Below are 11,429 nucleotides of genomic sequence, written 5' to 3'. Positions count from 1 at the left end.
TCTTCATTTACAGTTCTGAACTGACACCAGGAGCTAGTCTTTCGGAGTAAACAGAAGTCTTGAGTCTCTTCCCATGTTCTCCAGTTAAAAAGCCTACAGCCCTTTGGGGATCACCCACAAAATTCTTACATTCTGAGAAAATTTCTGGCTCTCAACTCATTTGCTGGGAGCCTTAACTGACAGGTCCTGAGCCCAATGAGAAAACAAAGCTCTAGTTTTCAGCTCTGCCCATTTCCTCAGGCTTCTCTTGTAGGGAAGTGGCCTTTCCAGAGAGACCTGTTTCAGGCATTCCCATTAGTGATTGCAGGGATAGGCTGTTCGGATTTTGAGGTACACTTGCTTTAAGTCTCTGCAGCAGCCTCTAGATCTCCAGGATCCATGATGGCTGCCATCTCTCTGCATCCTTCCCCCAACCCCAGGGGAACAATCTTTACTCTTTGGGCTGGTTTGGTACCCTCCTATTTCTCCCAAACTAAACAACTCACCTCAACAATGGAGTGTAGAGGGAAGAACCTCAGGAAAGCCACACAGAACACCTTCCTTAGTCTCATGTCCTCATCTGTCAAATGGGGATAAGAATTACTTTTCTACCTACCTTATATAATTGAGAATATTAAATGATAGGGAGTTTGTGAAACCAGTGACACCCTACAGAGTGCCACATACATGCTAGGAATATCTAGAGTATTTTGCTTTTAGAGACCGTTTGACTTCACCTTTTCTAATTCCCTCCAACCCCCTACCTCCACCCTACTGGGCTGAGGCTCTTCCCTCGGGAGGAAAAGGGAGGAATACCTGACATTTCCGGGTTGGCCTCCTTTGTTGGGCCTCGATCCACCCTCACGCGCTCACTCCCTTCCTCAGGCTTGGACCGGTGACCTCCCTCCGTCAGTTCAGGTGTCTCCCGGTGGCTTTCCAGGGTCGCCAGTGGGTCTGCCTTGCAACAATAGGCTATTTCATATGCCCTATCTTGAGACTGAAAGAATCACCTAGCTCAGGTGGAATCGGAGCGCTTTTACCACCACCATCTCTGCCGATGGAGAAGGGGATGGGGGCTTCCGTGGGCCTAAGTTGGGGGAAGGGCGGGATGCGCATGGTCAGTTCTGGTCCTAGAAGGCAGTCTGGGTTCTCTGTCCCTTCTGACCTCCTCCCACCCCACCGGTAAATCCATGTTGATAAAGTGACGCCTTAATACACCTACTGCCCCCCCCCCCCCCGATGGAGAGCTCTGTCCGCAACGCGGAGCTAATGGGGGGGGGGTGGAAAAAGAGGAGGGCGTCCCACCCAAGACTCACGTCTCAGCCCTCAGGGTCCCCTAAACGGTGTCATCTTCCCGAGCAGAATGGCAGAGACGGAGCCAGAGTCTCAGGAGGGCAAAGAGGGAGGTAGCAGCAGGCTGATCCTAGGATCCTAAAGTTCCATTTTTACTACGGAGTAACTTGCACCGGTATAAACCCCCTCCGTGGTAGGCGGTGCGCCCCGTCTATGTAGTAGACGGCAAGTGGGGAACCTGCGCAATTATCCCCATTCTCGCGGAGATGAACCCTCTTCACCGGACCGCAGCGGGTCACGAGGCTGCGAGCTCCGCTGCCGCAGCTCAGGCTGGAGCCAGTCCTCGTCGTAGGTTTCTGGGCGGCCTGGCGCTGCCCCGATCCCCGCAGGAGTCCCTTGCGCGCTCCTCGGCCGCCCCGGCCCCGCGCTCGGCCCAGCCGCTACCCTGGGAAGACCGTGCGCTGCCGACTCGCAGAGAGCAGGCTCAAATGCCAGTCCTGCCGCTGTAACGTGCGCGACTCTGGGCAAGTTCCCGAACACGGCGTCTCAGTTTCATCTACCAGTAATAATAGCTTCTTTGTGTGGCCGCCGTGAGAATGCAACAGATACCAGGTGTGCAAAGTGCCTGACGCGTAGTAAGCGTTCAAGAAATGGCAGTTATGACCTGTTACTCCGGGGACCACCAAGTCACCATGGAGCTGTGTTTTCATGGCCCGGGGCAAGTTACCTGGATAATTCTGCCCGCAGTGAGCTTTCCAGCTAGTGGGAGCGCCTGGCTGGGCAGAGCAACGCATGCCCTTGGGAAAGACGCTGAAGGAAGGGGTGGAGGGCTGGTAGGTCGGCAAGGTCCGCCCCCGCTGCGGCTCTTGCCTTCCCGCCTGACCTGTCACTCTCTTTATGGGAACTCGAGCGGCTCTGGTCTGACTCCCAGGCCGCAGAAGCCCGGGTGTGGGCCGGTCGGGTCTTGGGTGCCCTGGACGGGCAGAGGATGGCTACTGGGGATGGCACAGTAGCGGATGATTTTGTCGCCCGTGGCACGTCCCAAAGGTCTCTGCCTCGCGCCTGACCGCCAGCTCGAAGGGCCGGAGGAACGGGGCTTCCCAGCCCCGCGGTTCCCAGCTCCCCGGCCCGCAGGCCCCAGAGCTTCGCGGGACTCCAAGCAGCGCGCGGGCTACTCGCGCCCAAAGCCGAAAGCCGGCCGCGCGGGGCCTGGCACCCAGCGCGCTGGTGGGGCTGCGGAGGCCGCGGGGCAGGCGGAGCGGCGCGATCTCTGCCCGTAGCGCGCCACAGTCCGGCGCGTACGCACTGCTCGGCGAGTGAAGACGCGCTAGGCACTCCGGCGGGGCTGGGCCGCTGAGAGCTGTCCATTTAGCCTTGCCTAGAGCCTGGGCCACTAACATCCTAAAGAAGGGCTCCCCCTACGTGTCCGCCCCTGGGCCAGCCTGTTGGGTTTGTGGGTCCTCCAAGCAAGGGAGACTTTGGGGCAATTAGGGGCGCCTGTCGGGCCTCGGAAGGGGGGCTTTCTTCAGGCACATCCACGCGGTGTTACTTAGACTCTCTCCACGGCCGGGCGGCCAGGAGCAGGCACCTACCTGGAAGGGGAGCAGCCCGGCTGCTGAGATTGTGGGAAAACTGTGAAACTCACCCCACTGTGGGACACCCAATCTGACTCTCTTCCCTCCGATTCATCCCCGCAACCCAGAAGCCATTTCTGAGTTCCAGTCGCACAGACACCCACGGAGTTTCGAGAACAGACTCCAGCGAGGCGGCGAGCGAGGCGGCGAGCGAGGCCTTGACCCTGACACCAGGACTCGAGATCTTTGGGGCCCAGGCTCAGCTCCACTGTCCGGCCCCTGGCAGCAACGACAGAGGGAACGTCCTTCCCTCCGGCCCACCCCGCCCGCATTGGCTTAGGAATCAGGACCCACTTGCGCCCGGTTGGGTTCTGGCGGCGTGAGAGGAGAGGCTGATCCTCCTCCAGCCCCCGGAGCCTTCCCTTGCGAGCGGGAGCGCACGGGCGGGCGTAACCTGCCAAGAGACCTCTCTGTCTCACCCGCCCACCTATGTACTCAAAAACAGCCAGCTTCCCAGGGCGCACGTCGGCCCCATCAACGAACACCAGCGCCTTTTTTCACCCTTTTGCGCCTACACGCTGTCTCAGGCCTTCTCACATTTCCCAGTACATCCTCACGCACGGGGTCTCCGCCATTTCCAGATGCCCTACGCAGCTTTGTGACCCGAGCTTACGGATGCCCCCCCCCCACGGTTGGGGTGGGCAACATGAAAAAAGGAGGGGCCTCAGTCACGAGCCCAAACCCTCCTCGACCCTTCTCCACCTGCCCCTCAACACAAAAACACTTGCATGTCACCAGGAACCCCAGCAGTATTCCAGCAAGAGGTGGGCACTGGTGGGGTTGTGGAGGCCAAATTCCCTGGGTCCTGACTCCCGCACCCCCACTTGGCTGATCCCTGCTTTCCCAGACACCAAAATGGTGTTTCCTACAGGCACTAGGGACAATCCAGGCCTCGGTAGCCTTGTGTTCCCTCCTCAGATCTCCCTGGCTCTGTTTAACTTTTGCTTTTGTGGCCCGTCATCACCACCTGCTCTCCCCCGTAGACCTGTCACTCCCTTGAGATGCACTTTTGGGGTGGGAACAGCAGGGTCTGGGCCAGGACCACATCCCAGCCAGGTCTGCTGCCGAGCGTGAGGTGAGGGGAGAAGACTGCCCAGGAGGCACAGCGAGCCCCTTGGCTCCCCTGTGCACTCAGCCGCCCTTGGCTTTTATGCCCCCACCCAGGTGAGTCGGTCGGCGCAGGAGGGCTGGATTCTACCTTCTTCATTCATTTTCACCTTCGGGGGTTGCATGGGTATGGAACCTCGCTGGGAACAAATGAAAGGCGGACAAGGTCAGGGGAACAGAAAGGGAGGGAGACTTGTGCTTCCAGCGCTGTGTCCTTTATGGTCACAAGAGCAAAACTCTTGGCTTCCGGCTGCCACCGGGGAAGGGGTGACGCAGCCATTAGGAACTGTGTTTGGTGGACGCCTAGGGGGAGCGGTTGTATTCATCTGGCAGCATCTGTGCAAAAGTTATGTCCAGTTGGCACACTCTCGTGGGGCCCGCAGCAACCTCTCACTGGGTCTAGTGGAGCTTGGAATGGAGGACTGGCTTGTTATAGGTTTATGCAGTGGGTGAGTAGCTGCTCGGGTTTATTTTCAGAACTTCTGCATAGTTTCCCGTTTAAGTAAATATTTTCAGGGTTAGCTTTCCAAGGGGGAGGGAAAGAGGGAAGTTGCAACAAGTAGCGAGATTGTGCCGGAATAAAGCTCCAGGACAGGCACCCTGCCCCCTACTGGCCGGTGAGAGCTCCCGGTAACCTCCAGCGATCCCACCTGGGCCCCGGACAGAAGGTGCCACAGGTGGGATCTCTGAGCGTCTGCCTCCTCCGGCTAGGACCATCTCTTTCCCTGGGGGCCAGCCACTGAGACCTTCAAGGCAAGCTTCGCTGCGCGGCCATGCCCTGGCCCCAGCAGATCGATAGACTAGGACTGGCTGCTGGTAGGGGCACGGGTGTGAGTGTGGGTTTGTATGCTACTGGGGAGAAGCATGATGTGTATTTGTGTTTGTGTGTGTGAGCTTACGTGTGGGAGAGACTCATTTGGGTATGTATCTCATGTATATTGGGGCAGAGAGTGTTTAGGTTTTGCCCGAAGACATGTGTTTGTGTCTCTAAGAATGAGTTGAGAGTCTGTGTGTTTGCTTCTCTGCTCGTGTGTGTGAACGTGTGTGACATCCAGTGTGTTTCCCTGCGTGGCCACTGTGTGAAAGGGTGTATGTTTTTGGTGCCATCCACAGGGCCTGGCACACAACGGCCTTTCAATCCCAGTGAATCGAATGATGAATGTGTATGTTGGTGTCCTTGTGAGAGTTCTCGCAGAGCCTGTTTCCCTGGGAGTGGGAGTGTGGAAAATAGGAGGCAGGTAGGGGTGATGTGGGCTCCAGGGTCTACTGTGTTTCCTCCCTTCCCAGAAGTAAGCCTGGGGCTGGTGGCTCAGCTCCGCTGACTCAAGGTGGCGTCTATGGTCGCTTGAGCCTCTCCAGACCCTCAGGCAATAGCTGGTTCTTCACTCCGCCACTCAGTGAAGGTCAGGCAGCTGGGACCCTGTAAGCATAGATCTGCTCCTGGGGGGACCTGGGTTGTCCTCTAGAGCAGAGCCTCCAAGAGAGGCGGAGCGAGCTGCCAGGGCTGGAATTCCTCTTGCGGTGCAGGGTCGGGCCCATGCGGAGCAGTCTCAGCCTGCTGGCGATTCCCTTGACCTTCAGGCCTGCACAGAGGAAAGGCGGGAGGCATAGCCTCCTGAGCCAAGTGAGCCTGCCCAGCTGTCCGTGCGGCTGCGTGAATCTCGGCCGGGAAGGAATCCAAGGTACTTCGAAAGTATGCGCAAAAGGGTCTTCTGCGAACGCTGATTTCATCAGAGAGGAAAGCCTCCAAAGAGGAAAGTGTCCGAGCACTCTAGGATCTTGCCGTCAGAGGAGCGCCTCATTCTCTCTTTCCCGTGGGGTCCAGGTGGCATGTCTGAGCCGAGAAGCGTCCTGGTCGCGGAGGAGGAACATGTTCGGTACCCACAGCCCGGGGTGACCTGAGACGCAAAAGCCACAACTTCCTCCTTGAGGAGTCCTGCACGCTTGGGATCTGGCAGGATAGGCTTAGAGGGGTCGCTTAATGAGGGGGAGAGGTGGGACTGGGTCCCCCAGAAGGGAGAGGGCGCTGCAGGTTAATGCACCGCTACGGAGGAACCTACCGTGCTCGATGTGCGGAGGTGCGCCCCCCTCCCTCGGCCTCACCGGCTAAGCCCTGGTGCCCTCTTGCTCCTATTTAGAACACGCGCCCGCCGGCCGGGCCTCCCCAGTCTCCTCAGACTTCCCTTCCTCCCCCATCCTTTCATCACCGTCCCAAAACGACCGATTTCTGAGCTTGGAGACCTTTACTCCACGTCCACACGCACCACCCGGGCTTTGCACTGGCTCAGCGGCTGCCCTTGGGGCCAGCGAATTTGCCCAGGGCGTCCCACCAGGTTCTAGGGACTGCGACCACCGCTAAGGAAACCTCCGTGGCCCGATTTGTTCCCCAGCTTTGGCATCTCCAGACATATGTCCCTTCCTTGTTCGGCACACAGCGTCTCTTTTCTTACCCTCATCCCCGAAATGAAGAAAGAGGAGGGTGAGGGCCCTGCTCCGCTGATGGGGGAGAAGAGTCTCCAAGAGGAGCAAGTCACCCCCTTCCTGCTTTTGCAGGGAGCTTCCCGCACAGGAAAGGGGGCGGAGGGCTTTGGGGGGAGGGGGGAGGTTTCAGAGTTTTCAGTCCCTTCACCTTAGGGCTGATACAAGCGACGTGTATGGGGGAAGGCGGCTCCAGGTTTCTGGGGCTCCTGGGACATCGCTGCCCAGAACGGTCCACCCGGGGTGTCGAGTCCCTGTAGGGAAATCAGACACTGCTGCACTCCCAGATCACGGGCCTTGTGGTATATATCCATATATATATTTATGATTTCTAATTTTATTATAAAATAAAAGCAGAAATATTTCCCGAAGAACATTCACATGAGGGCGTAACAGGGAGACGGCAAGTCCGTGGCTCGGGAGGCACACTCTGCCGGGAGCACTGTGACCACAGTCCCAGGAGGAAGAGGAGAGAGCGTGGCGGGCCTCACCGAGAGAAAGAGAGGGGCAAGCGGCTGGGACATGCTCAGAGGCCTCCGTGCCACGGTCCTTTCTCTTGCACGTAAGTTACTAGGAGCACAGCTGACACCTGCAGCCCCACTGAACCCCGGGCAGGGCCTCTGGAGAAGGCCTGGCTCCTCTGCTCTTCCCCTGCCACGTCCACCCAGGAAAGTGAGGAAGGAGGACGCAAATAGGGGTCCGGGCACGAGGAGAAAGGCTGAGGGGTATAGACCCTGGGGCCAGGAGTGCAAGGGGCCGGCCAGGGGAGAAACGGAAAAACAGAAACAGAGAAGCAGAAACCTACCAAGGGGTGACAAGCCAGAAATATAGAGGGATGGGGAACGGGGAAAGCAAGAAGGGGAGGTAGAGAGGACAAGAGAGAAGGAAAGGAAAAGATCTGGAAGAAAGAGCAAGGAAGGCAAGGGAAGGGAAGGGAAAAGGAAAGAAGGGATGAGAAGGTCGGGAGAGAGAGTATGAGAATGTATAATTTATTCCCTTCGCGGGTTCAAGGCCGGGTCCCAGGGCTCCAAACGATCTCAGAAGCAACGTGTTGAAAACAAATCCCGGCGGACAAAGACCAAACCAAAGAGCCATCCACCCTGCCCGGGCCGGCGGTTCTGCCCGCTCAGCGAGCGGGTCTTTCAGTACCTGGTGGAGCCGCCGGCGCAAGGCGCCCTCCCGACACCGTCTCTCCGGTCCCCAGCGCCAGGCCTGGAAGGCGAGCGCGTCGAGCAGGCGGGGCTCTAGGAGCCCAGGTCCACGAGGTTGGCCGACATGGGGTTGAGGATGGAGTCCTGCAGGCCGTGGTGGTGCTGCAGAGGGTCCGCGCCGCCTCCGCCCGGCACGGGCACGGGTACGGCGCTGGGGCCCGGAGGGTGGCCCAGGCTGTGCAGGGACGGCAGCCCGGGGGGCGGCGGCGGGCTGAGCAGCAGCGCGGGGCTGGACGATGAGTGGTCTGGCGTCCCCGACGGCGTCTTCTCGTCCTCCGAGCTGCCTAGCACCGACTTGCCGCTGCCATTCAGCGACGCAGCCAGCGGGTTGTGGCTGTTGGAGTTCTCGCTGTTCTCCCTGCAAATGCAGGAGCAAAGCAGCCGGGTCAACGGGGGAAACCGAGGCCGCTCTGCGCCGCCGCGTCAACCGGAGCCAGACCCCGCCACTCGCCTCCGCGCCAGAGCCGCCCGGCGCTGCCTGCGGGTGTTTTTGGTTTCTACCATTTTCTCGGCCTGGCCTGGGGCTCTCGCGCTTTCTGCCAGTTCTCTTAATCGGTCAATACAAGATTTCTCTCTCTTATCCTTTTCACCGTGCCGTCTCTATCCCCCCACCTCTTCTGTTCTTAACCTCTTGAATATCTTTCCTGTTCTCTGTACGTTCTGGCCCCCTCCCCCCTTCACTGAGTTTCTAACATTTCTTTGCCAGAGGAGAGGGGCCCAGGGAGCAGCTCAGTGGAGTTGGGGAAGGAGACAGGGAGAAAGGGAAGATGCCTGGATTTTCAGATTCTTGGCTCCCCGAGCTAGGGTTGCTCAGTAGAAGTGGGGCCAGGAGAGTGAGGGCCCCTAGAGCCTAGGCTGAGGACCCCATTTGAAGTTAGGGATCTCATGGGCCTTCACCTCCCCTTAAGGGAAATCTCTTTTTGGGGGTCAGGTTCCTGGAGCTAAGGGTCCTTTCTTTCTAGCTCCAACCTGGCAGGTCTTGTGAGGGCTCTCCTTGCTGGGCCTAAGGACAAGGCCCTGAGGATGTAGCACTCCCTTTCCCTGGTGGCACAGTGCAAACTTCGGCTGGGAGGCTAGAAGCTGGGGGCTCGGAGGGCAGCCCTTGGGAGAAGCATGGAGGGGATTGCTAATCCTGGCCTAGACTTTTCCATCATATAGAAACTGAGGGGTTCTGCAGCCCTCACCTGGGGCCTGGTCTGAGAACCTAGTTCTTCAGGAGTCTGGATGCATGCCAGGCTGGGAAGAGGGGGACCCCAGGAGGGAGAACCCACCTCCTGCTCTGCCTTTGATGGTCAGCCCCGACCAGATCTAGAGATTTGGAATCTGGGGTAGATTTTCTCCTCACTGGCTTCCCAAGACCTTTTCTTTCTGTTTTCCTGGAAGGGAACTTCCCACATAGCTGGCAATGGAGACCTTACAACTGTACATACTCCAACCTCATTGTCTGAGAGGCCAGGGTTGGCCTGAAGCCCCCCCTTCCACTTCCAGAGATCTGGGTCCACTGTTCAGCAACCTCCCCCCACCCTAATCATTTACTCTGGGCTGCACACGCCCCATTCCACCAACCCCAGGTGTCTTGGTTTGCTGTTACACTCAGGCTGAATTTCTGTTCCCACAATCGGTTTTTCTCCCATTTCCTTCTTCATATTTGGGGTTCAGAGGAGCCACAGACTGGCAGCCACAAGGGCCTAATGGTCAACTGTTAAGCTAGTTCAGGAAATCCTGGTTTCCTTGACGACAAGCAACTCCCAGGCCTTCTGTTGCTCTCAGTTTACCCCAGACCTACCGGCCTCCCCACTAAAGACGGTAGGGCCCGAGGGGAGAGGAGTCAAGAGCCTGGCAGGCCAGGGAAGGACTACTGGGTCCAAGAGGGCAGGAAAAGGGGCATGTGTTTCTGTTTTGCTCTCCTACAGCTGACACTTCCGCCCCACCGTCTTGCTCCTCTTGGTCCTTCCCATGCGGGATAAAAGTCTCCCTTTCTACTTCCATATCCAGACAATGAATATTCTTGCCCAGGACCTTCCACATCCAGGTCACACCAGGAAAGTATCAATCCCAGTCCTGACCCCTAATCACACTTTGGCCTAGGGCTGAGTAAGGCGAACAGGAAGTGCGGGGAAGTGCCGGTGAATTCGCACAGGCAGCCCCAAATCTGCAGCCCTGACAGTCCCCCTCCAAACCCCTCGGTCCTTCCGAAGACTGTCAGACCCTGCCAGCTGTGTCCCCCCTTGCATATGATCCAGCCACTGTCTTGCTTTCGCCCCAAAGTTCGCTGCCTCTCCACTTTTGTTCACAAGCGACCAGAGAGTTAATTGACAACTTCCCCGATCGCTTTGCCCGCTTTGGACAAATTTCTGCCCTCTCGGTCTCCCACAAGACCTGAAGGGCCGCAGGGTCAGACGAGGCTGCAGCTGGGCCGTGGCAGGGACCGAGCACCCAGTTTAGGCCTCTCCTGGGGGCTGTGCACACGCCCCGCGACCCCCTCCCTGGAGCCCGGGGGAGCTGGCGCCGAAGTTCTACTTACTCGTACCTTTCTTTGGCCTCAGCTGCGCGGTCGCGCTGCCGCCGGTTCTTGAACCAGTTGCTGACCTGCGTGGTGGTGAGGCCCGTGGCCTCGGCCAGCTCGCGCTTCTCGCGCGGCGAGGGGTAGGGGTTATGCGCGTACCACTCGCGCAGCACGCTGCGACTCTTCTCCTTGAAGCAGTAGCTGGTCTCCTCGCCGTCCCAGATGGAGCGCGGCAGTGGAAACTTGCGGCGCACGCGGTATTTGCCCACGGCGCCCAGGGGCCGGCCGCGCAGCTTCTCCGCCTCGATGTAGTGCGCCTTGAGCCACAGCTGCTGCAGCTTGGCGTGGTTGTGCGGCGAGAACTGGTGGCTCTCCAGGATCTTGTAGAGCTCGCGGAAGTTGCCGCGGTGGAAGGCCACCACCGCCTTGGCCTTGAGCACGCTTTCATTCTTGTGGAGGTGCTCGCAGGCGGGCAGCGACCACAGGAAGCGGCCCAGCCGCTCGATGTTGCCGCCCTGCTGCAGCACCTCGCACACGCACGCCACTTGCTCCTGCGTGAAGCCGAAGGTGGGCAGCATGGACATGGTGCCGGCTGCGTCCCCGCCCGCCCGCCCGCGCGCGCCCTCACCGCGCTGCGCCGTCCGGCATGGGCGCCTCCCCGCCGGGCCGTCCGGGCCGAGAGGCGGGCGGGGCGGCCCCCCCTGGCCCCGCGCGGTCTCCCGGCGAACCCCGAGTCACTGCGGTCCGTCCCCGCGCCCGCCGCGGCTGCCGCGCTCCTCCGCGCCCCCGCCGCCTGCGCGCCTCGCCTGCGCCCTCGTCCAAGCCCGGGGGCCGCCCGGGGCGCCGCTCCGCATGCTCCGCGCCCGCCCGCCGCTCCCTCGCTCGCTTCTTGCTCGCTCTCCCTCCCGTCTAGCTCGCTCGCTGCTTTTTTAATAATATTATTCTAAGCGGGCATGAGGCGCGGCGGCCCGCGCCCTGATTGGTCTGGTTATCTGACCCGGGGCCTGCCCGCGCCAGACAATAGTCGGAGTCAAATTATTCGCCATGGAGACGCTGTCAGTCACTGGTAACCCGAGCCCCGGCGGGTCGGGCGGCTCCCCCCGGCCGGCTCCGCTGACAGATCGCCCGGCTCCGCGCAAAGCGGAGGGCGGCCCGAGACGGGAGCGGGAGGCGCTCCAAGAACCTGGGAGGCGGAGAGGACCGGGCGGGGGCCGGCGGCGG

At 59.7% G+C, this 11,429-nt stretch overlaps 1 protein-coding gene across 2 annotated transcripts; it reads right to left on the bottom strand.

Annotated features, from left to right (window-relative positions):
* Positions 1–6,812: 6,812 nt before the first annotated feature.
* On the bottom strand, positions 6,813–11,119 carry SIX2 (SIX homeobox 2). 2 transcript variants are annotated; one of them, XM_036089429.2, is made up of 2 exons: positions 10,227–11,119; positions 6,813–8,060 (listed from the first exon to the last, which is right to left on the bottom strand). In XM_036089429.2, exons 1-2 carry the CDS (start codon positions 10,790–10,792, stop codon positions 7,736–7,738), a joined length of 891 nt encoding a protein of 296 aa, XP_035945322.1. In that variant the 5' UTR covers positions 10,793–11,119; the 3' UTR covers positions 6,813–7,735. The 2 variants fall into 2 exon arrangements, with proteins under 2 accessions (XP_035945322.1, XP_035945323.1); XM_036089430.2 differs by having other exon boundaries at positions 10,233–11,119.
* Between the last annotated feature and the right edge of the window lie 310 nt (positions 11,120–11,429).

This window comes from Halichoerus grypus, chromosome 10, assembly GCF_964656455.1.
Source record: "Halichoerus grypus chromosome 10, mHalGry1.hap1.1, whole genome shotgun sequence".
Lineage (NCBI taxonomy): Eukaryota > Metazoa > Chordata > Mammalia > Carnivora > Phocidae > Halichoerus > Halichoerus grypus.
The sequence above is the reverse complement of the archived record's forward strand: the minus strand, read 5'-3'. Positions and strand labels throughout refer to the sequence as shown.